Here is a 26,858-nt window from a genome sequence, read left to right on the forward strand (position 1 = left end):
TACACGCCAACAATTTTGTATTGGCAATCCAAGTGGCATGTAAAATACATGAAAGTGATAGACCAAGCGGTTTTCATTCGGATACAAGTTTTTACAAAAAAAAAAGCAAGGTTGACATAAAGTTAAGTCAATCAACTTCCACAAACTAAATACTTTCAAATTCATTTTCTCGATAAAACTTCGACTGATTTTTGCAAACCGCACTTTACAAAGTTACAGTTATTCGGCTTATCAACTTTATCCAGGGGCAGATTCAACAAGTAGTGTTGGGGGGGGGGGCAATTTTAACAAGATTCAATGCTGTGTAAGTTTACATTACTCTGACCTTGCACATACAAATTAATAAGAATTTACATGAATATGAAGTTCTTTTTCTGTGTTTTAGGGGGACTACCCCTCTCTCCGTGGATCCGCCACTAATGTTATCGTATCAATATTTGAGACGCCTGAAAGTCTAATCTAATAAATGCTGAATAATGTTTTAAGTGGTCGCCATTTGAGGCTCTCCAACGATGGGTTTATATCGACTTGTATGATCATTATGTGCTTGATCTGACGCAGACATTGGCGATCATGGTCTTCCAAACTTCTCTGTCCTTTGACATCTGTATAAAATCGTAGTTTTGATTGTTGTGTTTGTGGCCCGACTTGTATACAAGCTTCAAATTCGAAGATATCTTTTGCTGCTGCACGTGAGTGTAAGGCATTCCTAGTAGGCTATGTTAAGATTAATCGTTAGAATATTGCGGTCGCACTGACTCTAATTTAGACGCTTTCACATTCTTTTGGTTTCATCTGCATCAGATCTTGTTTTTTTGTTTTTTTCAAAAACGCAGTAAGTGCCACTCCAATCAGAACGACCAACTGAAGAAACGCTTTTAACGACTGTGCAAGAACGTTCGCCTAACCTAAACTCTTCCATGCACGTTGCACAAGGCACAGTTAACAATACAGTTGTTGAACACTTGAACTCGGTCTCTTCGAGGGCAGTTTTAGAACGCGCTCCACATTTCTTTCTTCCATTGTTTTATCCAATCACCATCGTTTGTTTGGGATGTCACACGTTGTAATCATCTATTCCGCAGTAGCCAACATTTTTGTACAAACCACTTAAACTTGGAAATTAAACTTGAAAATGGCAATTGAAATAAACCAACGGTTTTTCGAGAATATAAAGAGGCGACAAATTGACAAAATAGACGAGCTAGTTGGAATGTTAACAAAAGATAAGATTTCTTCCGGGACTGGCAAAAGTACAAAAGCGTTACGAATTGACCAATTAATCTTAGACAAATTAGACATACTCTACTAAAACAAGTAACTTAAAAACAGAGCTTGCAACTACTCTGTAATAATAATCAACGACACCAATGAAAGGTAGTGTGCGAAAGTGTTTGAAAGGAAATCGAGTTTGCACAACGAAACAACTTAAAAAACTTCACTAATCAACACCGTGATAGCAACTGCAGCCGACATATTAAGCATATTTCCATATGGCATTCATTTCATTCACTTTCACATTACAAAAAAAAGTTCAAAATTGTTATTTTTCCGTATTGAATTATTCAACCTCAATCAAAAGTTAACATGATCAATGAACGTATTAGAACATGCTACACAACAGGTGAAAGGGCAGGAAGGTACACAATACATTCAACACTGTTCATAGGTTTTGTACAAAGTTTATCACTTGGCTAAAAAGTGTATGGTACACGAAGTGGTTGTGGTAACACTTGAAGTACAACTTAATCAGGCTTGGACCTTGGTTGGTTTGGTTGGTTGGTTTGTTTTGAATCTTTATCCTCGGACTGGCAAAGCCTTGATATGTTGTTCCGGGTAGTTTCGCATATAAAAAGGCAGAAATGGCAAGCTCTGGCTACAATGGTTCAAGTAAGGCAGTGCACTTTAGGGACAACTTTTCCTTCTGCTGCACTAAGTGAATGTAGGCCTAATAATTGACCGTAGGCATCAATTAAGCCAAAACATTGAATGTTACTTGGGCGGCTGGACGTGCTTCCCTGGTTCAAGCGTTTACACAAATGCAAAAACTTTACAAAGTTAACTTAATAAAAAATGCGTTTACAATAAAGATGAATGATCTCAGTCCTAAACTCTCAGTCCTATGCCTTAAAACTTAAAATATTTTTTCTTCGAGAGCTTTAATTATGGCACTGTGTTGGTTATAACAACTGTGTTTTTCCCGCTTGGTGGCGCATGTGAGCCAACAAAAGAGCTTTTACAAATCACAGGGTCACACCACAATGGTTCATATTATTGTTTTGGTTGTAAGTTAGATCATTACACGCGGTAAAAGGGCTATTTAAATCTACTTTAGTTCATGTAATCAGCTTGGCACAAAAAACGGATGCAGCCATGTGGCAGGAAGCAGCTGCTGCACTGAAAAGTTAGTTCAATATTTCGTTATGCATGCACTTTTGTCAGTCTTGCTACAGAAAAGAACCTCAAACGATACACGTCACTTCACAGTACAATAACGTAAAAGTAATATAACTTTATCCAAGATCCGTATGAGCAATGAGCATGGTCAAAGTTTGGCAGCAGCTCAATCGGTGATGGCGATAAAAGTTCAGTTTTGGTCAAGCAAAATGAAGATATAACATCAGCTATTGGATGCTCATGTCCATTGCATTCGTGTCGAGGCTTGGATTTGTGTACATTAGAAGTGTTTGCTGAATGTTATAATGCAGGTGTCATCAATGAGTCACTCTTGGTGTGAAGAAGTAGGTTGATGAGATAATGTATGATTGCTTCTGTTTAGAACTTTGAGTTCTGGTAAGCGCTCAGTGTTCTTGAGATGTGCAGTGTGCATGCCATCTTACCATCCGAAACTACAACCTAACAAGAAAATGCTTTTGGTCATCAAGTTGTTTTATGCACAATATCATGCCATAATTATCTATCATGTCTACCGTATGGTATCGATACAGACATAAAACATGCTCTGCAAAGGTTACATACGAAATTGCACCAAAATTAAATAGCCTACAATATCTTTGATACAATGAATAAGACTACAGTAATTGATTTGGCACATCTCCACACTATACAGCAATGCTGCGATTCAGGTAACCTTCAAATTTATCTGTTTACAATTTTTACATCACTATCATCAGTAGCCTATGAGAACATGCGTAGTGCAGTTTAAATTTGTTTGAGAACGAAATGACTTATAAAGAAAATCTGCTACAGTTACACCGAATCTGAAGCCTGAGTCTTAAAAAAATTGTTCTCATTCAAAAGCGCATAGATGTCATCAAAACTTACTTGGTAAAAAACACATTTTCTCCTCTCTTTTTTGACGTTATTCTCAGTTTTGATTGTCGATAATTGATGTCGATGCCACTCGCTTTTTCAACGCACTCACTGGCCCTGAGATCTTGCCCTTCCATATCATAATATGTATCTTGATCAACCTAGGGTGAAACGCATACAATTTAATCCGTTGATCATATCCCGTTAGCTCAGTGGTTACGCGCAGGGCTTAAGATCACGCTGCGCAAGTTCGACTCTCGGGGTGTGCGCTTGAGCAACGCATTTCAGGACTGTTCTCCATTCAGCGGCACCTAGTGAATGGAATAACTCCCCGGTAACAACACTTCAACAACCGGAAAACTTCACTCTGCCAATCTCGGTAACCGCCCTGCGTCAAGAGCCTCTACAAGTATGCGAAACTACCAGGAATAACCAATCAAGGCTTTGTCAATCCGAGGATCAAGATTTAAAACCAACTAACCAATCTTCCATTCACTAAGAAATTGCTTTTTATTGACAAGATATGACAAAACTATTTAATAAACTTCTTGTCAGTTTAGATTTTAGGTAAGTATAAACTTACCGCCATAAAGTAGAGAGCTTGCTTAACTTTCAGGCTGACCGAATCACCAGCCTTGACGTTTTTTCTGCTGAATAATTTTCGTCCACTTTTAAAAATAGCGATTTCAAATTTTTTTGCATTGTCAGGTGGAGCATAAACAAGAATGCTGCCATCGTCCGTGTTCAAGCCATCACCTAAATGAAAAAAAAAGTTATTTCAAAACCTCCAAAGTTTGTTGATTTCCATGCTCCTGTTTTACAACAGTTTATACATGTTATAGATTCCCTGTAGTGTATATGATTTAACAGTAACACCAAAAGCTTTCGACTCTCGCGCCTGTTACCTTATTCTCTAAAGCAGGGTTTCTCAACTTTTATTAACTGCAACCCATGGTGAAAAGCTCTTTTGGCCTTAGACTGAAATAAAATGCCAGAGTTTTTTCACTTCGGCCTTGTTTCATTCATTATGTGCATTTTACTTTCAGAACCTATAGATTTTATTGCATCTGAAGAATGGTTTGTCTACACTACAGCATAAATCAATGGAAGGCATGCGCAACTCCACAGTTGTTATGTTGCCAATCGTTACTATGTAAATCGATTTTAGATTTGCTGAGTTGGTTATATAGTAATTGATCTACGCCGACTCGAGGTAAAATAGTCCTGCAAAAACGTTTTTCAACTTTAGACGTATACTGTAGTAGTTTGTCTGTAAGCTACGTTTTGTTTGCCGGCTGTGTAGTGCCTACGAGACACTCAAAAGGACGCTGGTTCGACACCGCTCAAGAGCACGTGGCTGCGTCTCGGCAAGACATTTAATGGCATGCCAAAATACGTGGGAGCCGATGACTTGATGATTTTATGTCTTTTCGCTGCTTAATAAGTCTCTTATGTTGCATCTCGGTAGCAATTGGTGCAAGAAGTGACTAGCTTGTCATCTCGCGTTTAAAACTTAACTTCAGTTGAATCTATTGGCCATGAAGCAAGAACTGAAGAAGTTATAGGACTAATGACGTACAATAAAACATCTCTGGAGATGCAGCTGCATCGGAAGGCATTTCAACTTCCCACACATCTCCGGGCTCTACATAAAAGGGACCAGTCGTCCTTTGAAGTCCAAATCCTCCAGGAGCCGTGTCAATGACCGCGATCTCAAATGTTGGAGGAACTCGGATTGGTCCAACTGAGGCAGGAGTCTGAAAAGTTTGAACGAAACGTATTTTTAATGATGAAACATCAATCACGTGATCAGTAACTAATCACGTGTTGGTGTTGAACAGTGGTAGGGACTGTATCAAAAATGAATGCAATCGCATATCCTATTGGTTGTAATGTTGGACCTGCAGCACTCTGCGCATATTCAGTTATACTTTAGTCTGTCCAGCATCTTTTTGGAAACAAATTTCAACACAGTAGCCTACATCGAATGATAGTTTTAAACAAATAACCACAACAAAGTAGGTTTACCTTTCAAAACAAAATCTTAAAACAATGAAACAATGTTTATTGTTTTAGCGTTAAAATTCATGTTATGAGAAATAACAATCTCTCCCAAAAGTAGCCTACTGTAATTAGAAATGATTTTTTTCTTTCTCATTAGGTCTGCATGCGAAGGAAAACTTCTTTATAACGATTGCATGAAACAACAAAAAGTAAACACGTTTCAAATTAAATATTGTTATTTAAACAGCGTATAGTTATTACCTCGGCTATTTGAGCTCCCACCCATGGGGTTATGTAACTTTCAACCTTGTCAATTTCGGTGTTACATTGGAAAACTAAAAACCAAAAGTCTTCTTCCATTTCTAAAAGGAAACTTGCTTTCAGTTTAAATTTTGAGCATAATAGGCATCTGTTGGTCTGACATACACGAAAACAAATTGAAGACCAAACTGTAACAATTCACTGTAAAACTAACAAAACCCACATTTCCTCCGACCTGCAGTGTGCAGTGTTACTGATGTTTTTGCCTGGTCAAGAAAGTCCAAAAGCTTCCACGAAGCAGTTAAATAATAACCGCTAAAGCTCACTTCGAGTAATTTTAATTCAAAACCATGTTTTTCAAACGACAACTCTTAACAAAAGCATCTTTTTGCTCACACTTTTGATTATTTAGTTTAGAAATTGTTCAAAAAGGTAACAGACTTGTAAATATCACCACCTTTTACGCACAATGTGACAAGAAGCAGCAAAAATATTTTTATGTTGATTTTTTCAAGCACGAAGCATCCTCCATTCGACTATAAAATGTACCATATGTTACTACAATAAAGCTTGCACTGGATCCTGAGTTGAATCGTGTTTCTGTAAGATCAGAGAAATATAATGTTTGCTTACGATTCGTTAACGTCACATCAACTGGCCGAGGCTTTACTTCTTTGACATCACCGAATGCTGTTGAAGTTGAAGCAATGCTCAAACGTGGCGAATGCTCTACTTTTTTCAGTGAAATTCTCTGAAAAAAGAGCATGTTTTAATATTGTCATTGCTCATTGGTCTACTAAAGCTTAACCAGAAAGAAATTATAATTTTGTTTCCTGAAGAAGTTTTGATGTTTTGAAGCAGCGATTGTTGTAAAATGCTCATGAGAACGATATGAAAGATCACCTGCCCAGATGATAACATACCACTTTGACAGGGCTGATCTTCGATCAACACCGAAAAACCAACGAAAAGCACCACTGACCTTCATGGCTGCCATTAATGAAACCTCTATAGGTGCGCTTCCGTTTTATTCAGTCGCAAAAACAAAATAATCTTAACACATGACAAAAATGTAACACGTTAAAAAGAAGACAAGAGGCTAAGCAAAAGGAACTGTAGCCTACGACATGTGACAGAGTCATTTCAGTATTACTCATTTTTTACCAATTTACTTTACATTTTTAATTTGCCTTAAATTAAGGTTATAATATTTAATATCTTTTCAGGTATGACCGATTTATTGCTTTTGCATATTTTTCAGGACCTTCTGATGATCCCCCTTTTAAGGTGAAACAGGCTGTCAAGGGTTTAGAGATTAATAACTATATTTGATTTAATTCGCTCTGCTTGGCTTTTTGCTTGGCATTGAGCACTTTTTGCAGTAATAATAGTATTTATTGTTGAATTAAATATGGAAATATATTACACTAAAGTTAAACGTATCCGTATTTTCAATATAACTTAATACACAGCTTACACGTGCTTCAAAAGCACATTTTGACATCCTAAACTCATTAACGTTCACGTTGAGAAGAAGAAATTCAGATTTGTGAGAATGATTCTTTTGAGTTTAATATAGTGCATAGTCGCAAGCCTTTAAAGAAATCACAGGCATTAACTTTCCATTGAAACTTTTTAATCTCAAACCTCATGTCCTTGAACGCGACGAAGTGATTCTCCTTTAGGGTTCTTGGACACCTTCTTGTTGTTATTTTTGTCCTCCTGCGGCTTGACTTTGGAAGGAGTTGAATCTTTAACATCTGTGAGCAATATCATTTGAAAAGAGATTGTTCAGTCATGAGGAAAAGTCAAAAGTTGCATTACAAAGTCAAGAGTATAAAAAATGAATAAACTTGTTACCAAACTTGAATTTACAAATTTAATTTTTTCAATAACAAATTACTGTATCTTTTTTTACTAAGACTTGTTAGGTTTTGCAATGTAGCATTTACCAGCAAATAAATAAGGGTTTTCATCTGGCACTGTCGGTGGAGGGGGAAACACATCTGGAATGACAGTTCTGACGACTTCTTTCTCTTGGTTTGGCGATGCCGGTGGCACTTCAATGTTTTCAGCTGCGGGTGTCTGCGTTGTTGATGTTGAATTCGTTTTCAATGGTTCTTTCGTTGCTTGGTTTGCATCTTGACCAGGTAAACTAAAAAAGAAATCATTCAATTAGCACAGGGGTTCCCAACCTTTTTTGCTGCTCGTACCCCTTTGTCAGGTCAGAGCATTCTTCGTACCCCCAAAAATATTCTGACTGAATTTTTCAGATACACATTACTAAAATAAATTGCTTTTATAGCTCAATTAAACGTTAAATCGGTATTTAACACAAAAATGCAAAAAATACAAAAATAAATTAAATGTCAGTTATTTTGTTTGTCACTTCTCAATGAGATATTTGTTGCTGCTTTATTGATAAAATTCGCTCAAACGATGGTTCGATTTTACTCAAGGCAACACGTAAATCCTCTTCCAGTTGCAGACGATTTCTGTTGTAGGCTACTTATTCTTGATATACATCATGGTCGAAAAGCCACTTTCACAGTAATAACTTGTTGAGCAGAGAATTAACACTGTCATGGCTTACATAGCAAGACTTGAGAAGGCTTTCATAGCAACACACCAAAAATTTTCTAACTGTGATTTGTCAAATAGCAGTTTCAATTTTTGGCAGCTTTTCATTTCGATGATGTTCTCCTTCAAATTATCATCATCCGACATTTTTGTTAAATCAAAAAGAAATGAATTTATAATCCAATGCTGGAAATAAGTCAATTCAACAGCAGAAAAGTAACCATCGAAAGAATCAACCAGCATCTTTAAATGGGAAATAATTTCATTTTTTACATTTTGCCCCAAAGAGTTATTTCTAATTTTATCAAGAGAAGGAAAATTAGCAAGGTTTACATTTTCAATTCTTCGAGACAACAGGGCAGTTTTAGCTTGAAAGCTTAAATTTTTTCACAAGCTGTAAACACATTTATCTGTTGACCTTGAAGCGACAGGTTTAGCTCGTTCAGGAGATGCATGACATCAGCAATATAAGCCACGCTTTGAACAAATTCATCACTTTCAAGTGAGGCAGCCAGATTAGAATTTTGATGTTGCAAATACAACTTGGATGTTTCTCAAAGTTCAAAAAATCCTGACATCACTCGACCTCGAGATAGCCACCTTACTTCAGTGTGGTAACCTACAGCAGAATGTCGTGTTGATTTCCGATTTCGGCACAAAAAGATTGAAAAATTCTGTGACTCGTGTCACTGTGAAATCTGTTTGAAAAACTGCTCTGTGGCCCAAGGATCTTCGTACCCCATGATGTTCCATCTCGTACCCCCAAGGGGTACGAGTACCCCCGGTTGGGAACCCCTGAATTAGCACCAACTCTTTGAAACAGTTTTTTATAACTTACAAGTAGACCTACTAAGTCAGTTCATTTTCAGCGTTTGTATGTCACAGAAAAGAAGAAGTTTGTTATTTGAAAGCAAAATCTGACACAAAACCATGAAGTAGCCACGAGTAGCAACTATTTGAAATTTTTAAGTACTTAAATGCTTTTGTAAAATTTACGTGACAAATTCTTCATACCAATCTTTAAACAGAGAACCAGCGTCTGTATTATTGGACCCAGAATCGGCAAGACTAGATGGATCTGTGATTGCTTTTCTTGGTGGCTTTTCTGGAGGTTTCGCAAAATCTTTTTCTGTTAAAGCAGATGCTTTACAATGTGTGAGATTTTGATTTAAAAAAAAATAGATATAAGTTATAAACGAATTATGCAATGCAATGCACTTCTGATTTATATTCTTAAGCCCAGGGATATCAAGACAAGTTGGGCAGGTACCAAACGAATATTGGGTTTCACCTTTGAAAAGAATTCTAAAAATGGTCGTTGAGTTTAGCTTGTGCCTTTCTTATAAGAAAAAATCACCTCCAACTACGGGAGAACAAATTTTAATTTCCATCTTGAAACCCTCAATGATATCCGTATCCCTAAAAAGTCCCTGGTTAGGGTCCAAGATCAACAGTATCCACCTGAACACCCTTGCCAACGCTTGTGCGTAGCCCATCCTTAAAGAAGCTGATCAATTTTTGTGCAGAAATGTATTTTATTCCACCGGTAGCTCCCTAGGATATTAAACTAATGCGGACTTTTAATGTTAACCTTAAACGCTCACCTAATAAAGGAGAGGTGGTGAACTCCAGATTGGTTTCAGAGTCATCACTGTAGGAAGAAGATAAGGACTGGTTACAAGCAGGACATCCGACTTCATCATCCTCATCATCATCTTCTTCGGAGTCATCACTATATTTCTTGGATGGATGACATTTGTGTGTGTGGACACTGGTTTCAAATACATCTCCGTTTGGTATGACTTCATCTTTTTCTTCTTTCTCTTCCTCTGTGTCCTCATTGGAACTGCTGTCTATTATAGTTTCATCCAAAGCTGGAAATTTAAGAGAATGAAATCCCCAGGAAGTGATGTAGCCCAGATAAAGTAGCGTTAGTGTGGCATCAACACAAACACAAATCATGCTTAATTTATCATATTCATCAGAATTTTACGACTGTTGCTGTCTAACTGAAATTTTGTAAATATCAGATTTTCTCGTTTTCCGATTACAGGTAATGATAGAACAGTTATGTTGCGTTTGTGATGCACAAAACGGAACATGGAGTTGCAAGCAGGCCACACTACCACCCAACAAATCGGTTATTTTTGCAAGTACTCAACGTCTACAGAGGTATCAATCAAAAAGTCAATTAGCTAGCTGGGAGCATATTTGCAAATTTATGTTTTGAATTTACCTGGATTATATCAAACACACCACTTTCACGAGTTATATCAAACACATAACTTTGCAATACGATAATTTATGTAAGCGGTGTTAGGCTAAACTTACTTTACAAAAATTAATATCCATCATTTTCATAAAAACAAAATAAACAATGTGAATCAGTTTTTGTCATGCCTCCTAACCAGCAACTTAACCTCAAGCATTACCATCAGGATTATCTTGAACTTTCTTAGTTGTACTTTGCCTTTTCATGCTTGTCTTCTTCTTTTTGGCGTACTTTTCCCCGCTCATAGCGCCTCCGCCTTTGTTCGTCTTCTGTGAATTTAAAAGCAAATTTGAGGCAAACATTGTGCAGTGCGCGACAGCAAAGCACTACAAACTACAGTAGCCTATACAAGATTAGAGGATAAAGGAATGTAGCCTATAACCGTTTCGAACACAACTTTGATAACCAATCGAAATAGTGAATTCAATAAAAAGCAACATGTTTCACACAACACCAAGAGCTATGAGTAGCCTATATTCTCACCTTCTCAAACATAGGCTTCCGTTCTGAACGATTTGACCGCATGGAGCCTGTATCGGAATCTAGAATAATTTGTAAGTTGCATAAAGTTGATGCTAAGAAATTAAAAATCTTAATTTGGGGCACCAAAATTATTTTAATGTTAATAATGCGTTTAATGTTTGATATAACAAGTCCAAATATTTACTTTAAAACGGAGGAATAATTATATATTCCATGTATGCGGTAGCCCGTAATGCTCGTAGAAGCGTTCAATATCATACTTCCGAGCACTTCCGAGCAGTAAGAGTTAACTTTTGTAGGCCTAACAGCTAAAAGCTAGTATTAAAACCGATCAAAAGAAAAACTAGAAGGTTATTTTAGCTTCGTTTTATACTAAAATGTTGCACGGTCGTTCCTCGCAGTCAGATCACTGGGAAGATAGTGCAACAATTGAAATGGCAAGAATTGACTAATATGCGGAAACTGCTATTTGCCACATACTCTCACAGTCGACTGTCCATGGTAAGTTTGCGTAGCACAAAACACAGTGAGTTGATGTACAAACTTAAATAAAAGTAAAGAATACACACTGTAGACCTCTTACCAGAACATGGTCTGTACTTCTTCGACAAGCTAACAAAGGTTGACTGATGAAGAGTGCCATTCTGGTCATTGTAAATTTGTGCTCCTTTAGGAATAGTTTGTTCCTTTTCTGCTGAAGGTTGAATAGCGGTAGGGGTGGACTCGTTCAAAACCTTAACATATGGATCATTATTCAGCCTTGTGCTGATAGCCGGGAAGAACGCCCCTCTCTTCACATGTCCTCTGCCCTGGCGCCTGCTGGTTTTGTTGGCTCTTTCTTTGTTTCCACAAAGATAAGAGTTAAACTGACTGGTAAAGCGGTGGTCGAATAAATTTGTGGCAGAATACGGTGCGATACTGATGAGCCCAGCCTCATGGGCGAAACACGTGTCTATCGCTGTCAATTCTTGCTACAAATCGGCTGCCGAGAAACATATCGTTGATTGGAAAGTCTGAATGGCTTGCGTGGAAGCTACACCGTTATGGTTAGCGAATCGCAGCTGCTCGCTGTACTAGCGAGTGCTCAGCCTTGTGCTGATAGCCGGGAAGAACGCCCCTCTCTTCACATGTCCTCTGCCCTGGCGCCTGCTGGTTTTGTTGGCTCTTTCTTTGTTTCCACAAAGATAAGAGTTAAACTGACTGGTAAAGCGGTGGTCGAATAAATTTGTGGCAGAATACGGTGCGATACTGATGAGCCCAGCCTCATGGGCGAAACACGTGTCTATCGCTGTCAATTCTTGCTACAAATCGGCTGCCGAGAAACATATCGTTGATTGGAAAGTCTGAATGGCTTGCGTGGAAGCTACACCGTTATGGTTAGCGAATCGCAGCTGCTCGCTGTACTAGCGAGTGCTCAGCCTTGTGCTGATAGCCGGGAAGAACGCCCCTCTCTTCACATATGGATCATTAGTTAGCAAAACAAAAAGATACGATGACCCTTAATAAAATTAATGGAAGTAGGCTGAAAGCTGCTTTATCAATTGTCTGCCCCGGCAGCGAGGTTGGTTAACGCCGGACCTTGTCCACGAAGCAACGGCAAGCTCAAGAAACGATGGTTCAACTCTCGTGGTACGCGCTTTAGCAACTCACTTCAAAAACAGCTCTCCATTCAAAGGCACTTAGTAGATGGAATAACTTATAGAAACAGGCGAAACTCTATTCTGTCGATTTCGATGACCGGGCCTACGTTTGTGGTTTAAGGCCTCAACAAGATGCGAAACTGCAAGGATTAGGAGATTTCTCAAGCAATTCCAAGGAAACCTTTTTAGTCCAAGATTATACGTTCCCACTATCCATTAATCAATCAGTCTACTGCTTCTACATTATCTTCCACAAGCCTGGGATATTTACAGTTTTTACGCGTGCTCAGTTAGTCATAAAAATAAAGAAACCAGAGCACCTTCTTCATTGATAGGTGTCTATAAATTGACACGATAAAGAATTAAAAGGAAAAATGTAATGACATTTCTATAACACAAAATTATCATTATATCTTTTTAGTTAACTGAATCTACGACGTTTCCCGTTTTATATCAAAGTACGATGTTGCTTTCAATTTCATGAAACGTCTGTTGTTATATAGTAGGCTACTGCAAACCTTATCTTCATGTAACTGATGCTTCTTTGCTGTATTTCTATATGTTTACAATCGTATTGAGAATTTTTTTGCTGATGTTGCAAGTGCATTAGATGACCATTCACTGAGTTAATATCAATTTCAATTTAACGCATTTAATTTGTTTCGTTCCTCTTGGGATCGATCACGAAGTTCGAACCAGCTTTTCTTTTGTGATCAACATATATGACAAAGTGACCCAAGCTACCAAGATAAAAAAAAAAGCATTTCGGACACATTTAAGTCAACAGCAAACTACATGCAACACTTCGACTGCTAACATGCACAGCTACTTCCCTCGGTAGTGCAATTGCTGGTTTTAGTTTATGAATACGAAAATCGTGAAAGAGCGTAGTTTATTCTTTTTATCAAAACGTACGTCAGTGTGGTTTGGTACAAAAAACATTTCCCTGTGCAGCTTACATGTGATAATTCTCATTTTTTCAAACCTTTTATTAAATTAATTTAGCAAAGCAATAGCCTACTCTATTTTGGTCAATTATTGATTAATTACACTGGTCAACACAAATTTTTTGGCAGACAAAGGTAGAGTGTTTTGGGGGGTTTTGAAGGGCGCTGATTCCGAATATGGCCTTAGTTTTCCCGAATTGGCTCTAGTTTTGGAGATATCGCATAGGGTCATTTTGACCAAAATCCCATATTTGAGCCTTATGCGCAAGATCAAAAAAAAACAGTTTAACCATATTAGATATTTCAGAAATGCAATTTAATGGTCAATTGTGAACAATAAAGACAGTTTTAAGTTTAAATACAGCAACGTCACGAAATTTTTAGGGGTTTTATATTAGATTTGTCATACTTGAAAACTTGATGTTACCGATGTCATATACACAAAATACACAATCATATACCGTACAGTAGTGTAAGTACATAAAACACTAAAAAATGTTGCATTAAATCAGTCAATCAACCTTGTATATTATAAAATTTAGATAAAAAGAACCACGGTATCTTTTTCATTGTAAATTGAAAATAATGGTATGAAATACAATAAGATTGAAACTATTAACTAAATTTGCCCCGAAAAAATGTCTCTTGTAAGATTTTCGCTTGTGAGAAACTTTTGGGCAGTTTCTCAACAAGTTCCAGCAATAGTCTGCCATCATGTGCTCATTCCATCTGCCCTGATATCTTTCTTCTCATTGTCTTGATGTCTTGGTGGAACCTTTCCCCCTGCTCCTCACTGTAATCACCAAGATTGTCAGGAAATCTGTCAAGGTGGCTGAATAGGAAGTGAACTTTAATGCTCATGTTAGTTCCAAGTTTTCCAATTGCAGATAACATCTTCCGAACTAATTCTCTGTAATTAGATGCTTTGTGATTCCCCAAGAAGTTTTGTACTACATCCTTGAAGGAGTTCCATGCAGTGAGTTCATTGCTGTTCATCTGACTGGTGAAATCCGAATTTTTCATAAACGTTCGAATCTGAGGTCCATCAAAGACACCAGCTTTAAACTTTTCATCGGAGAGTCCTGGAAATTGACTGCAAATGTACTTGAAGCAATTCCCCTCCAATGCTTTGACGAACTGCTTCATTAACTGTAATTTAATGTGCAGAGGAGGAAATACAATTCTATCCCTGGGAACTAAAGGTTCATTGATTACATTGGCTGTCACAACTTGAAGACTGGTGCATTCTGGCCAGTTTTTCTTGCGCCAGTGCTGGGTTCTCACCCTGATGTCCCACAAACACAGGAAGCAAGGATACTTGGTATATCCACTTTGTTGACCAATTAAAAAGTTGACCATTTTTATGTCAACACAGATGAGCCAATTATGGGTATTGTAGTTAAGCTTTTCAAGGACAAGTTTGATGGCATCATACTCCTCTTTCATCTTGGGAGAATGTCCAATTGGTACAGGAGCAAAATGTAGGACGGAACGTAGGACTTTACAGTAATTTTTAAATTAGCTTTCGTTACTAATTATTATACCATATCAAACAAAATTGATAAGATTTACGTACTTCTTGGTGAGATGTTTAGGGGGTAAATACAGGTAAATACACTAATTTGGGCTAATCTAGGGGTATAGGTATCTTCTAAAGTAGAGTCAATCTGGCAAAACCAATGTCATATTCGTAATCAGCGACCTTGAAAACCCCAGAAAACACTCTTAGATGTCCTGCCAAAAAATTTGTTTCTCATTTTGTTGACCAGTGTTATTATTAACAGTTTTAACAGCTAAAAAACAAAATACATTTTTACGCTACGGTAGCCTACGTTATGAGAAGAAACGTGCAGTATTTTAACTATAGGTGATATTTTCAAATAAGTGACGTCATTTGTTTGAATCGTTTTTGACTGGAGTCTGATGTAAAGTTGAGTCTTTTAGAAGTTTGTTTTATATTTTCAGACTATTTTACTGTTAAAAAGATCCAAACAAGATTTGTCGAAACTGTTACGTAGTGGTTTACTTTAGAATACGCAGAAAGATAAATTTAGTTTCCAAAGAAAAACGAACATATTTTGAGCGTGTGGCTTGATAATTTTAACTGAAATTTATTTTCATTCAGTTATGTTGCCAAGAAAAGGGGAATTTGAACTGTTCAAGCAAAAAAAAAATTGAAAAAGGAACACCGCTTTCATGTTATTAATTAGAAGACATTGGAAGCATAAATCAACTCTGTATCAACATAATGTAGCCTAATTTTCGTCGTAAATCAAGGTTATAGATGAGAAATATGCAAGATCGTCGTTTGTAGTCCACATCTGTCCATTTTATCAATTTTGTAAAACACGTTTGTCAGCTAGGTTGTTCTAAGATTGAAATTGTGATCAAAAAACTATAACCTTGGTAGAAAATAAAACAATGTAGTATCTGTTACTTACTTGCGTGATAATTTTTACCCAATCCTCACGTGATTCAAGACTTGTACAATTCAAAGCGTAAATTCTTTCTGGCGTATGAATTGTAAGCCCGTATCCTGAAATCATGTAAGTTAAATTAACATAATTTTAAGCATTTTTATCACTTTAAAATTTGCATTATCTCTCACTCGTGACTTGAGTGAGAAATCGTGAAAGCAGTCATACTTTCAAATCAAAGGCTTGATCAGAGAACTGCTCATTATTCACTGGTAGAACGTTTTTTTAATCGGTTATTGGTTGCAGCGAATTCGGTGATTTTTAATGTTTTTATTATTTGGAGCACTTCAAAGGCCAAAAGTTGTTCCTCGTGACTTTGTATGTGAGTTCACAACACTAACGTTACATAAGTTTAGTTTCTTTGCAGTCCTCCGATAACTAAAGCTAAAGACTATTCCTCTTGTACAGTACATCAAACAGTAACACACAAGACTTCATTCAGTTGTGAAGTCATCACGAATAACATGAGATGATAACGATGTTTCACGATAACACCCCAAGCTTTGGCGGCACAGTGTCATGAAAACCCTTAAAGTACGACCATATTTTTTGAAGCATTCAGGCTACTCAGACAGTTCAAGAACAAATTTACTAGGATAACATGTGGTTAGCAAGCTTTCAAACCTCAAATATTGGACTTTTGGACTTAACAGCGTTGTTTTTTAATACCTATTTTAAATTTACCTGGATTGACATATTGAGTAAATATTCATCAATCTGAGAAGTCTTTAAAAAAAAAAATGAAACACTGGTGCAGGTACCATAATTAAGTTTAACGTTGTTACGTTTCCAAAGGTAGATACAGGAATGCTGTTTAAATGTAGCCTATGGCTTACTAACTAAAGGAAGGTTACCATCACCACAAAAAGGTCTTTCTTTTGCTGGTTCGATTCTTTTTGTTATTTTAACAGTTTCCTAGCATAGACTTGGCGGATAATTTTCATTTCAAAACAGATTTGCAATTTACAGTCCATTATTGTTTTGATTTTCAAATATCGTTTCGAAACGAAAATTCCCTAGACTTAGACAAGGAAATAAATAAAGCCTTTTGGTGCGATGAATACCTAGTTAAGGAAGCTGCAAAAAGTCTTTGTTTGTCATAGAGTAGGCTACAACTCTTTAAATGGTATGTTCTTTTATTTACTTTACTGCTTTATGTTTCTATTACTTTATGGACAAAACCAAGCAAGCCTACCTTCTACTTTGACTCCAGAAGGAAATCCTTTTTTGACTCCATAACCAAATGTTTTAGATCCGAGAGGAATGCAGCCAAGAGGATGAGGATCCAAAGGAGCAGTGTAATACCAAATCATACGCCCCACTAAACTGAACCAGCGCTTCCGAAACCTCTCTTGTCTCCTTGGACCTGTTTTGCTCATCCATCCTTCCTGAGATTATCACGTAAATTGCATCGTTTTTATATGAAAAGTTGTTGCTATGATGTGGCTTTCTACGAAGTAGTAGCATATGATGAAAGTTTAGTTTGGTGACATGGTCCAGGGGTTGCTACATGGACAACAACGGGATTGAAAACTCTTATGAGTAGTATTCAGTAGGGTTACCGAGTTGGTCAAATTATTTCAAACACATAAGGATAGATAAACATAACAACGATTAAAGAGGAGGGTGTAGCGTACTGTTTTACAACAACAGCAACAACACCAGGTTCGTGTCAAAGCATAAGGCGACAGTTGCTCTACTTGAAACTAATAAACAAATGCTGCAAAGTGAACATAAGTCCATTGCATTTCCGTTTATTGCTTGTTGAGTTTTGATGTGGAGTTATGCAACTGTCAGCATTGTCTGGTGGCTTTTCGGTATGCTAAGCGGTTTGCTGTTATAGCGATTTAAATGCAATAAATCCTATGCTGTACAATCGCTTTAGATACTGTAATTATTGCCATAGCAGAAATATCAATGCACCAAAATCAGTAAACCCATCGGTGTACAACGTAGCTTCAAATCTGGCTAGTTTCCTATTCTGTAGTTAGCCTATAGGTTACATATCACGATAACATGACTTCTCAAACACTACCAGCGAAGTTGCTGTACGATTGTGTATGCTATTACGGTTAAAAACTAACATTATGTTTATTCTTGTGAAAGTGGGCCTATAGTAGATATTCTGCATTTTCATTTGTAAATAATAAAATCATTACCAACACTGTGCCTCTCGTTCGTAAGTTTAAGCTTTTTTAAGCACAAACGTTTTGTCGATTTCAATATATTTTTACTGACTGACGGAATACGTAAAAGAATACAACTTCCAGCTAATTTTTGTGATACTTTCAAAACAATGTACCGTAGCTTAATGCTGCCTTGACATAGCAATAACTGAAAATCGCAAAATTATGTGGTTATTATAGGTAGGTATATTATAGGTTATCATAAGTAGGGGTAGCCTACAATATTACTAACTCTAAGCGTTCACTTTTTAAAAATTCATAATAAAGTGGGACACAAAAAATTAATCATAAGAATTTTTTCACTTTGAGTTGATTTTTTTTTATAATGTTATATTTCTTTGTAGTAAAACATGTTTAACCCGCTAAAGCTACTTTGTTTTGTTTGTCTATGGTTCAACAAAGCAAACTCTCTACCAAAGCTTTGTCATTTTTTCACTTTTTTACAAAGATTAAAACTGAGCTTATACCTTTAGTCATTCCTCGTTCACAAATGAAACTTACAAAAGCACTTTTACCTTTTCGATTTTGGTGTTGAGATATTTTTTCATTTGATCTTCAGGGAAGGTTTGAAATTTATGGCGAACCATGGACGCTCGTACAGCATGATACCAATCTGAAACAACAAGGTGCGATACACTGTAACTTCAATACTTTGCAGATAAAGTTAGCATGAGAACTACAATTAAACGTAAACCAGTATGGAATATGGACAAAAATGAAGAATTCCTGATGAAAGGCACCATAGCTTCAGCGAAACAAAGTCACACAAAAGACTGAAATGAATTTTAATAAACAGTATTTTTTTTTTTTAAACAGTATTCTTTTTGCTTCAAATTTAATACAAACGACTTAGTCGCAATATACCGTAATAGTTTCAGCAAGTCAAGTGGAATTAGTGGTGACATCTTATTTTTCTTACAAGGGTTGCAGCCTACCGAGAAACAGAACGCAGATCATACAATGGAAGACATGGGCGATTAGATCAACGACTGGCTACTCTGTAGCAGCCTCTCGGTGGGCAAATATCGTCTTGGGGTCGTAAAAGGACAAATTCTCAGTCGCAAAAGCTCAAACAACACCAACAATGAATTAGAAATATTATCATTAAACTGTTTTAATAGAAATTGCCGTCTTATTTTAACCAACAAACCTGAGGTGACTTTTCCATTTTCTCCGTAAAGAAAGAGGTTTCTTCGGATCCCATCCTTTTCATACGTAACTTGCATCCCATTCGGATTGCCGATTTTTGTCGGAGCAATGTAGACGTTAACGATATTCTGTTTGTAAGGATAAACAAACAATTTAAAATGATTCATTTACTTTGTTTAGCATTCAAGAAAGTTGAATAGGTTTAGCAAAGTGGTTTAGTTGGTTACTGAGTACACACCAAAGTGGAGACCACTGCACGTCTGATAAACATTTTTTTCATTTGTTTATACAAAAAATATGTTTGTGAGAAGGTGGTTCTCCGATGTGAAATCAGGCCATGAATCTAGTAAGCTATACTTAAAATTGGAACAAAGTTGTTCATCTGAAAATATAGGTACGAATTCTATCGCCATTTATAGAAAAATGAAAACCTTTCCTATGATTAGTCCATTTCTAGCTAACTAAGACGTCATTTTGTTAAATTTTTCTTAATTTACTCTGTGATCGGGCCAAGGCTTTAACTTTGGTGAAACGAAACCAGCAGCGGTGATATCATCTATTGTGCTTGAACCAAAAAAAGATGAGATATTTTTAAATCGTACTGCCAGGTATTTTATATGCTAATGAGGAAAATGGAAACCTGTTGCTAAAAGTAAAAAATAGTTTTCGGTGCTTTTAGACCACAGTTGAATGAAACTAATAATAAGTTGGTACATTTTAGACGTTCTGTGTTCACTACACTAGATTACTTCAAAAACTGGAACAGTTAAAAACTAGGCTGCGGATATCTCAGGTGACAATCCAAGAAATATCTACCAACTAAATATTTTGAAATTAATTCTAAACTAAATCTTTGAATGCATTTTTTGTTTTTCTACATAATATTTTAAACAAAATACAAGTGTCTTACAAGTAGGTGTTACAAAACTAAACCAGAAGCATTACAATCCACGACAAAATAACATGAAATTGAATTTTCGCTAGACAAGCTTATCAATATAAATGACTGAGGATTCGAATTTTGTAATTGCTTCTGTAATAATTTTATAGCAGTTTCACCTATCGTAAACTAACAAGCTGAAAAAGCAATAATTTGTTTTGCTTATTTGGACTGAAATATGTCACGCAAATAAACAACGCGTCAAGCCAACCATCCACCGACTCGTTTGGTTTAGAAGCGAGATAAGTCACGAAAGACATGCTTTCAATCAAAAACGTGATTTTAAATTCCACCATCACCAACAAGTGGATCCAGTAAAGCGATAACATTTGACCTTTGTACTGACGAGTAAACGGTGGGTCTTAGAACAATTACACTGAATTTGTACGGTACTCAAAGTTGTTTGTTCATTTTTTTTACTTAAACTAGTGCTTCTTATATAGGCCTAGTAGGCCTATACCTACCGTGCCAATGATTTTAGAAAAATATCTTTTAAACTAAGTTTAATGGACACAAGCTTATTCAGCAGTGTAAATAACCATCATAGGCTACATGCTAAGTTACAGTTTACACATATCCATTCCTTTTTATGATCATATTTCCGGTTTTTGTTTGTTGCAAATACTTAAGCATTAACATAGTAATTTTATGTCATTCAAAATCAACACTTCAATTCTGCTTCCTAGCGTTTACTTGTCAACATTACGTATATGAGCATGCAGGTCAATCAGGGGGCGCTTTGAGAGAACATCAAACATCTTCAGCCGCATTGTTAAGCTTAGACTTTGTAAGACTTAGGTTATTTACTTTAATTGGTTTGTTAATGTGACTTAGATGGTTCTCATTCACCATAGAATCACAGTAAAAAAGCACAATGAAAGGTATTTTTATAGGGTTTGTTGTCAATTTGCATGTGGTAATTTTCATTAGTCAACTGCGTATCTGGCATAACAAAAACAACAAACACATCAGATTGTATCCATTGCGATAAAAAAAAGTAAATACGCACAGCCTGCTGTACAATGTAGGCTACTGCAGCCTAAGCATAAATGCAGCACAATAAGCAGCTGGAATGAGAAAAAGACCACAATACAATCATGAAATCAGCTGTTCTCAATTAGGTAATGTAAGTTTAGTCTCTTGCCAAAACATTATCGCGTACTCTCAGAGTCGAACCGACGTGTTTATATATTATATAGAACTTACTCGCACTGGAATCGTGTCTTTTGGCACTCTGTCGCTAAATTTTATAAAGTATTCTAACGTCCCTTCTGGCTCCTTCAGGACAAATTTTCGACGAAGAAATCTAAAATAAAAAAATAAAAAATTAGCAATACAAAGTTGATCAGTAACCTGCTGAAGCCATAAAGTTACTGAAAGCAGGGAAGGCTCCAGGTCCAGGCCTGATTCACCCCGAATTCATACAAAACTTAGGAAAGGAAACAATTAATTGGCTCAGAAATTTTTATTCTCATTGTATGCGAACCCTAAAGATCCCTAAACTCTGGCGGAAAGCATTGATTGTTGCAGTCCTAAAACCAAACAAACCGGTAACTGACCCAAAGAGCTATCGCCCCATCTCTCTATTGTGCGTGCCATTCAAACTACTGGAGCGCGTCTTACACCGACGAATGGAACCCGTTATTGACCCCAAACTCCCACAAGAACAGAATGGGGTTTAGGAGAGGAAGATCAACAGTCGACCAAGTAACCTTGCTCACACAAAATATTGAAGATTGGTTTGAGGCCAACTGGAAGTCGGGAGCGGTCTTCCTCGACCTTACTGCGGCATATGATACGGTTTGGCACAGGGGCCTCACTTACAAACTGCTGCAGATAATCCCAGATAGACACATGGTTAAGTTTATTATCGAACTCTTCTTCAACCGCAGCTTAATCCTCAAAACCAGCGACGGAAAGAAAAGCCGACAGAGGCGTTTAAGAAATGGAGTTCCGCCGGGATCTGTTCTCTCCCCAATGTTGTTCAACATCTACATTTATGACCTTCCAAATACTTCCTCTAATAAATACGCATACGCAGATGACCTGGCTATTCTTTATTCTCACCGCAAATGGGAAACAGTGCAGAACACCTTGACTAAGGATATGGACATTCTATCTTCCTATCTGCACCAATAGCGCCTCAAGTTGAGTGAAGCATAGACCGTGACTTCTGCCTTCCACCTATGTAATAGAGACTCAAACAGGGAAATTAACATCCAAAATAACGGCCGGACACTTCCTTTTGAAGCCACACCCACATACCTTGGGGTTCGACTTGATCGGTCTCTTACATACCGCAAACACCTAGAACACTTACGCGGAAAAGTGACAGCTCGCTCTGCTCTCTTAAAACGTCTTGCTGGTACAAGGTGGGGTGCTAGCCCCTCAGTGCTAAGAACAAGTGGTTTAGCCTTAGTCTACGCCCCTGCTGAATACTGTGCTGCTGCTTGGTGCAGAAGCGCCCATACTGACCTTGTCGATGTGCCAATCAACAACTGCCTGCGAACTGTCACAGGTTGCCTCCGTCCAACTCCAACTGACTGCTTGCCTGTCCTTGCAAACATTGAGCCAGCTGCACTGCGGCGCCAACGTGCTGTTCTTTCCCTGAGCCGTAAAGCCCTAAACCCCGGCCATCTGCTACACGCAACCACGCTGAGATATCCACCAAAGCAGCGGCTAAAATCAAGAAAGCCATTTGTACGCGCTGCACAAAACCTTCTGGCAGCCTCTGGTGGAACCCCTAGCAAACAGTGGTGCCACGCGGCATGGTGTGAACAATGGTCAAGCAGCACATCCCCACTTCGCCAAGTATTCAGATCCCCGCCCGAGAACCAGCTGGGCCATGGCCTATCTAGACTTGCCTCATCAAGGCGTAACCGTTTGCTCACGGGTGTTGGACTCTATGGTGCAGACATGTTGCGCTGGGGCTTGGCAGAGAGTGCTGCTTGTGAGTGTGGTGAAATGCAGACGGCAGCCCACATTATCAACGATTGCCAGCTATACAGACCACCTCATGGTATGGAAGGCCTAGTTTCTATCGATGACGACACCAGGCAGTGGCTAACCAACGGAAGCCCTGACATAGGCTTATAGCGACAACACGAAAGAAGAAGAAGTAACCTGCTACATGTATAACGACAATAAGAAAAGAGATTCTGCATAAAAAATAAATGATTTCGGTATTTTGAATTGTGCCGAACTATCGTAAGCCAAAATAATTGACAAAATGTTATTTCGTCTGCAGTTTGCAACAAAGTAAAACTGTTTTGTTAAAAAAGAAAAACTGTATTTTGAGATCATGCTTTGCATGAAGTCGCATAACAAACAAAGTTTTAATTGGACCAAGAAAATAGATCAAAGAGATTGCTCAAGTGACGCTTTTTATTTTCATCTCACTTGTCGTTGTCCTTCCCACGTTTGAACAATGAACCGGTTTTAGAGCCTTGATTGTAAGCTTCCTGTTTTGTAATATCTTTGAACTCTTCACGTTCATACTTTGCTTTGATAAACTGTTCTGTAAGTTTGAAGATAATTTTAAAACACATACTGTACTGTACAACAAATAACAAAAAGAACACAAAGCTCTCTTATGGCCGTATGATAATTGCCTCTACCAGTGATCGATTTCGAGTAATGGGTAGTACCAAATTTAAGTCATAAGTAGAGTAGACAACCGGAAACAGACATTGCCGTCGGCTGCAGCGTGGGTCAGGTGTACGTCGGAAGGCGTACACCGATGCATAGCGCTCAAGTCCGCTTTCGCGCAATGCAGGATAAAGATATGAAAAACTAACTAACTTAGCAACCAGGACCTGATACTACAAGAAAATGCGACTGTTTCAACTGTCAAGGAAAAAGAAAACGCGGCAGATAACTAAAATTATGGCAAAACAACATTCAGGCATGGACCGGTCTCAATGCGGCGATACTGTTAGCTCAAAGTCGCCACCCTTGAAAACAATTAACTCATATTGATGCGCAATCAACTGCAAGCGGAGATGGCGAGTGATGATGATGTTTTGTGAAAGACTATGAGCCAAAAGGTAGGCGTCGTCCTTGTAAATGGCAAAAGAAAACTAACTACATCCGAGTAGTTGGCATTCACCTCTTACAACAGACGTATCATTTGGTTCCGGCCGGTGATAATATTTAGGTAAATACTTTTCAAAGTTTTGATTGACTACAAAATTTCCACGACTTTGAATAAAAGTAACTTGGTCGTCTGTCCATCTGTGAAAAAAAAGGCATACAGATTACACAGGTTAGGCTAGTTAGAACTCAATCTAGCCTACAATAAAAGTTAATGACAACGCTATACTGGAGTATTTCATTTAGGTAGTCTAGATTCAAACATGACCAAACATATATCAAACGTATCTTTCAATAAAATATGTCGTCGATTATTCAAACAGTAGGCTATGTTACTGCTTTTTTGAAGTACAGTTAGTTGTAATGAAAGACGCAATGGAGGCGTATTCCCACAGATGAAAGAGTAGAGAGACCTCAGTAGATTCAGCACGATTGGATAAAGGCTTGAATTTATGAACCAAGGCAGGGCGAGATGAAGAAAAAACGATTCATCTGTCGGGGTGCGCGCTCAAACAACTGTAAGCTACAAGATTACAATCTTAGTAGGCTACGTCTTAATAAGTAAAGTGCTAAGTTCACAAAGAGTGATCAATAGCTCCATAACAAAACTGTTGCAAACAAATTGCTTGCTTTTTCGAACATTCATCATTTCTTTTGCATTGCAAGCTGAAAAATGCATCTTTCAAAACGCTACTTCAAAAAAACAATCCTTGTTTAACAACTTGCTGATTGTTAATGTTCTTGAAATCATGAATAGGCTACCTTTTCCTAGCTTCCGGTTACCTGCAAGCAACTTTCCAAAAGGTACTATAGTAGGAGACTTTGTTATGATAGACTACCCTTTGAAAAGTTGCTACCGGCAAGCCTAGTGTAGTCTTTACATTTGCACGAAACTGATACAATTGTTTGTACTTACGGATGGGATTTCACTGCAATGACATTGTTTCGATCAATACCCAGCTTCTTGTGAAATTTTGCGCATTTTTGGCATACAAAGCAGCCTAGGTTGAGCGAGGCGTATCCGGGATTGAGGCTGAAGCATTCAGCGCACACTTTGTTACCATTCTTTTCGATTTCTGCTTCAATCTTTGCTAACTTATCTGAGTCAGCCATTTGATATGCTATAGTAGCCTGCTACAGGAATTTAAACTTCAATGCTGAAAAAAATCACTTAAGACCTGCAAAAAACGAAAGAAATGTCATTTTTTTGTTTTTTTCCATTTGTTTTAATAACATTAAAATATAATACCCAATACCTTAAAATAAGCTGTGGCATTTTCATGCCAGAAAAAGGTTAGCTTTAAGGCTAAGCCAGCCAGTAGGCTATAGTTCATACATGAGATTTTTTCCAATGCGCACTGGGTTTATGTTATTATGTAAGTTGATAGGCCTAGCGTTCCATCAAAAAGTTTTTGGGAAGTCCCAGAGTTAACACAAGGCAAACTTCTAAGAGAAAATGGACATTGTAAAAGCATAGGTTCAAAGAAGCACGTAGTTATGGACGCCTGCAAAATTGTCAACCCTTTGATCTACTGCTGAAATCACATATGCCCTATGCCAGGGATGGCGAACCTTTTTTAGTGCATGGGTCACAAAAGAGACCTTAATCCTTGAAAAAGCAAAAGTGGGTCATACGTTTAATTACATGTTAATGCGAAACTACATGTTAATGCGAAACTTGCTGCTGCATCTTCTCTGCAAGTCTTATTATCCTTGGTTAGTAATCCGTAGTTTTTAGCTTCACACATGCAGCACTCAATCTGAGCTGAAACGATTCCGTGTGCTTGATTGTATAAAATTCTTGTGCGAAAATAAAGATTCGCACGAATATGAAGAACCAAACAACGTTAACAGAGCTAACGCAAATCTTTTCATAGTTTCAAACGAATTTGGCAGGGGCCAGGGAGTTCCACTCTGTAAGAATTATATTTTCAGCATGGTTTTCAACAGCAGGAAAGTCACAACCATCCATATCCGTTTTCATTTCAATTTTTTGTAGGAGATGATTTAAGTCTACAAATTTTGTTTTCCAAACTGCACTTTCTTGAAAGTCTATCATTTCCATTTCCAAGTTGTAAAGACGAAGCCATTCGAAGTTTGATAATTCAAGATTTTCTTACCAGACCACACTAATCCTCACCAGCCAAGAGGCATGCAGTCACGAAGGTACAAAAATGTAACGTGATTTGCTAACAATCAAGAGCACAATAACTTTATTACGTCATAAGCACCCAGTAACTTGCCGTGATACTGATAACGCACTACTACGGCTTTAGTTGTGTCAGACTGCTATATGGCAACTCGGTACGGTACTAGATTAAAATAGGGTGGGGCCTTATTACAAATATTTAGTGAAACATTTATTCTTTGCTGAAATATTTCTTTAAATTTTATTATTTTAAAAAAGACAAGTGGGTCACTGAAAATTTGTGATGGGTCACTTCGTGACCCGCGGTTCAGTGGTTCGCCATCCCTGCCCTATGCGTAAGTTCATTTCAGTTTGTTTTTATTTCTGATTATCATAACAAAAAACAATATATTGGCTAGCTACATG

General features: G+C 37.5%; 1 protein-coding gene across 1 annotated transcript; it reads right to left on the minus strand.

Annotated features, from left to right (window-relative positions):
* Positions 1–25,417, minus strand: LOC145768902 (uncharacterized). The gene is made up of 21 exons (XM_082580508.1): positions 25,221–25,417; positions 24,321–24,445; positions 23,612–23,729; positions 21,419–21,518; positions 19,274–19,400; positions 18,639–18,736; positions 17,133–17,325; positions 15,902–15,996; positions 11,457–11,607; positions 10,874–10,932; positions 10,551–10,659; positions 9,723–9,992; positions 9,133–9,247; positions 7,491–7,693; positions 7,186–7,298; positions 6,172–6,289; positions 5,539–5,639; positions 4,853–5,030; positions 3,857–4,029; positions 3,286–3,434; positions 1–2,856 (listed from the first exon to the last, which is right to left on the minus strand). The coding sequence occupies exons 1-21, from the start codon at positions 25,415–25,417 to the stop codon at positions 2,850–2,852; spliced, it is 2,799 nt and encodes a 932-aa protein (XP_082436634.1). The 3' UTR covers positions 1–2,849.
* Positions 25,418–26,858: the final 1,441 nt, after the last annotated feature.

This window comes from Aplidium turbinatum, chromosome 4 (assembly GCF_918807975.1).
Source record: "Aplidium turbinatum chromosome 4, kaAplTurb1.1, whole genome shotgun sequence".
Taxonomy (NCBI): domain Eukaryota; kingdom Metazoa; phylum Chordata; class Ascidiacea; order Aplousobranchia; family Polyclinidae; genus Aplidium; species Aplidium turbinatum.